Genomic DNA, 4758 nt, shown 5'->3' on the forward strand with positions numbered 1-4758 from the left:
GCCTCGCGCGCAAAACACTGGCGCACGCGACAGCAAACCTGGACACGCGAGCGCTCACGTGCGCGGACATGCGCAGAGGCGTGAGCGCAGTGCGTGCGCCGCGAGAGAGCCGCGAGCGCTCAGCGAGCGCGGAGCGACACGGGAGAGCGCACGGGAACACACGGGAACACACGGGAACACACGGGAACACAGGGACACACGGGAACACACGGGAACACAGGGGAACACAGGGGAACACAGGGGAACACAGGGACACACGGGAACACAGGGGAACACAGGGACACACGGGAACACACGGGAACACAGGGACACACGGGAACACACGGGAACACACGGGAAACACGGGGACACAGGGGAACACAGGGACACACGGGAACACAGGGGAACACACGGGAACACACGGACACACGGGAACACAGGGGAACACAGGGACACACGGCAACACACAGACACACGGGAACACAGGGACACACGGGAACACACGGACACACGGGAACACAGGGACACACGGGAACACACGGGAACACACGGACACACGGAAACACACGGCAACATACGGGAACACACGGACACACGGGAACACACGGCAACAGACGGAAACACACGGACACACGGGAACACACGGACACACGGCAACACACGGCAACACACGGTAACAAAAGGAAACACAAGGGAACACACGGGAACACACAGACACACGGGAACACACGGACACACGGGAACACACGGACACACGGGAACACACGGGAACACACGGACACACGGCAACACACGGGAACACACGGACACACGGGAACACACGGACACACACGGACACACGGGAACACACGGACACACGGGAACACACGGGGACACACGGGGACACACGGGAGCACACGGACACAGGGGAACACACGGCAACACATGGCAACACACGGGAACACACGTGAACACACTGGGAGACACGGGAACACACGGACACACGGGAACACACGGCAACACGGCAACACACGGGAACACACGGGAACACAGGGGAACACACGGGAACACAGGGGAACACAGGGACACACGGGAACACACGGGAACACAGGGACACACGGGAACACACGGGAACACACGGACACACGGGAACACACGGGAACACAGGGACACACGGGAACACACAGGAACACAGGGGAACACACGGGAACACAGGGGAACACAGGGACACACGGGAACACACGGACACACGGGAACACACGGGAACACAGGGACACACGGGAACACACGGGAACACACGGGAACACAGGGGAACACAGGGACACACGGGAACACACGGGAACACAGGGGAACACAGGGACACACGGGAACACAGGGGAACACAGGGACACACGGGAAACACGGGGACACAGGGGAACACAGGGACACACGGGAACACAGGGGAACACACGGGAACACACGGACACACGGGAACACAGGGGAACACAGGGACACACGGGAACACACGGACACACGGGAACACAGGGACACACGGGAACACAGGGACACACGGGAACACACGGACACACGGGAACACACGGCAACATACGGGAACACACGGACACACGGGAACACACGGCAACAGACGGAAACACACGGACACACGGGAACACACGGACACACGGCAACACACGGGAACAAAAGGAAACACAAGGGAACACACGGGAACACACAGGCACACGGGAACACACGGACACACGGGAACACACGGACACACGGGAACACACGGGAACACACGGACACACGGCAACACACGGGGACACACGGGAACACACGGACACACGGGAACACACGGACACACGGGAACACACGGACACACACGGACACACGGGAACACACGGACACACGGGAACACACGGGGACACACGGGAACACACGGACACACAGGAACACACAGGAACACACGGGGACACACGGGAGCACACGGACACAGGGGAACACACGGGAACACATGGCAACACACGGGAACACACGTGAACACACGGGAACACATGGCAACACACGGGAACACACGTGAACACACTGGGAGACACGGGAACACACGGACACACGGGAACACACGGCAACACATGGGAACACACGGGGACACACGGTGACACACGGGAACACACGTACACACGGGAACACATGGCAACACACGGGAACACACGGCAACCCACGGGGACACACGGGAACACACGGACACACGGGAAGACACGGCAACATGGCAACATACGGACACACGGGAACACAGGAGGACACACGGGAACACACGGACACACACGGACACACTGGGGAACACGGACACACACGGGAACACAGGGAAACACGGGGACACACGGGAACACACGGACACAGGGGAACACAGGGGAACACACGGGGACACACGGGAACACACGGGAACACACGGGAACACACGGACACACGGGAACACACGGACACACGGGGACACACGGCAACACACGTCAACACATGGCAACACACGGCAACACACAGGAACACACGGACACACGGGAACACACGGACACACAGGAACACAGGGGAACACATGGGAACACAGAGGAACATGCGGGGACACACGGGAACACACGGCAACACACAGGGACACACGGCAACACACGTACACATGGCAACACACGGCAACACACAGGGAGACACGGGAACACACGGGAACACGGCAACACATGGGAACACACGGTGACACACGGGAACACACGGACACACAGGGGAACACACGGACACACACGAGAACACAGGGAAACAGGGGGACACACAGGAACACACGGGAACACATGGACACACGGGAACACAGGGGAACACACGGACACACGGAAACACACAGACAAACGGGGACACATGGACACACGGGAACACACGGCAACCCACGGGGACACACGGGAACACACGGACACACGGGAACACACGGACACACAGGGACACACGGCAACACATGGCAACACACGGGAACACACGGCAACACACGGGGACACACGGCAACACACGTGAACACACGGCAACACACGGGGACACACGGGAACACACGGACACACAGGAACACACGGCAACACACGGGAACACACGGCAATATGGCAACACATGGGAACACACGGGGACACACATTGACACACGGTGACACACGGGAACACACGGACACACACGGACACACAGGGGAACACACGGGGACACACAGGAACACACGGACACACAGGACTCACGGACACACAGGGGAATACACGGACACACACGGGAACACAGGGAAACACACGGACACAGACGGGAACACACGGGAACACAGGGAAACACAGGGACACAGGGGAACACTCAAGATCACAGGGGAACACACGGGAACACACGGACACACGGGAACATACGGCGACACACGGGGACACACAGCAACACACGGCAACACATGGCAACACACGGGAACACACGGCAACACATGGCAACACACGGGAACACACGTGAACACACTGGGAGACACGGTGAAGAGAGCCTGACAGAGGAATGGTTGAACGACAAGGGACATGATACTGTAAAATTAATCCAAATAGGGAGGGCTACGTGACTGCTGCAAAGTTCGCATGGCCCTGAAGAGTAGATGGTGTGCAGAAAGCAGGATATTGAAACTGCTTAGTATGTAGAAGTAGATAGAGAAGAACAAAGGGGGTACTAAGCTGTTCTAACTGCAAGGCCAGCCGGACAGGCATGTATCATTCACAAAGATACTTTTAAGATAATAGTACAAGTCACATAGCAACCAATCATGAGCTTGGCTTTTGCAATATGTATGAGCTAATTAACGAACATATATAAACTATGTAATCTGTTACAATAAACTGAGACTTGATGATCATGATATCATGAGTCTTGTCTCCCATGGCATCCCTCTAACAACTGGCGCCCGAAAGCAGGGACCTGATCCGAGCCTAAGGCGAGAGAGGTGCTGCGTTGGAGTGCGGGTCCTGCGGCTGGAAGGACGGCGAAAATAAAGAGAAGAGGCGAAACGCTCTGCTCCGCGCCCTGAGTGACCGTAGAGGCGAGCTCAGCCGATCCGTGCTGCCGAAGCCTGAAGGAGCCAGCAACGGTACCGACGTAAGCATGGAAAGGCAAGCAGCATATGATTTATTTAGTGCTTCTCTTAGAAAAAGGCAGATTAGGGGGATTGACTTAGATAAGGATCTCCCTTCGCTATTGCATCATGCTGAGTCTTACGGCTTTTTCATTAACCCCCATAGTGTTCATGAACTTTCAGAATGGAGAAGATATAGGGATAAGTTGTGGGAATTAGTGTTAGATGAGGATAAACCGGGCAAGAAAATGAGTAAACTTTGGAGAGTGGTTGATAACGAATTGTTAATGTGTCAGGCAGAAAAGAGGGCGGTGGAAGTGATACGGACAGCTCTGGAGAAAAATAAGGAATGTAAACCCTCGCTTCTCTCCAGTGAGCCAAACCCTCCGGTTCTCACAAATTTTCCCATTCTCATCTCTGCTTCTGAAATGCCTGTACCTCCCATAGACACTAGTAGCATTGAGGTGCTGGAAATTGAGATCCAAATTGCTTTATGGCAACGGGACTGGGATCCCAAATTCACTTTTTGTGAACGGGAATCAGGTAGAACGGAGCAGGCGCGGGGCCAGACAGAGCGGGGCCGGCCAGCACCGAGCCGGAGGCGAGCCCGGGGCGGAGCGGACATCAGCCGAGAGACGGAAGGCTCCTTGCTGCCGAGCAGCAGCGCAAGGGGGGAGAGGGGCGTTCCTGGGGCTCAGCCGCGCTGGAGCCGG

At 56.9% G+C, this 4758-nt stretch overlaps 1 protein-coding gene across 1 annotated transcript; it reads right to left on the reverse strand.

The window, feature by feature from the left end:
• Positions 1–43: 43 nt before the first annotated feature.
• On the reverse strand, positions 44–2884 carry LOC146765980 (uncharacterized; the record flags this gene model as incomplete). The annotated part of the gene is made up of 1 exon (XM_085593419.1): positions 44–2884. A coding segment is annotated over exon 1 (2727 nt), but the record flags the coding sequence as incomplete, so codon positions are not given.
• Between the last annotated feature and the right edge of the window lie 1874 nt (positions 2885–4758).

The sequence above is a fragment of the Lonchura striata genome, chromosome 15 (assembly GCF_050655825.1).
Source record: "Lonchura striata isolate lonStrDom1 chromosome 15, ASM5065582v1, whole genome shotgun sequence".
Lineage (NCBI taxonomy): Eukaryota > Metazoa > Chordata > Aves > Passeriformes > Estrildidae > Lonchura > Lonchura striata.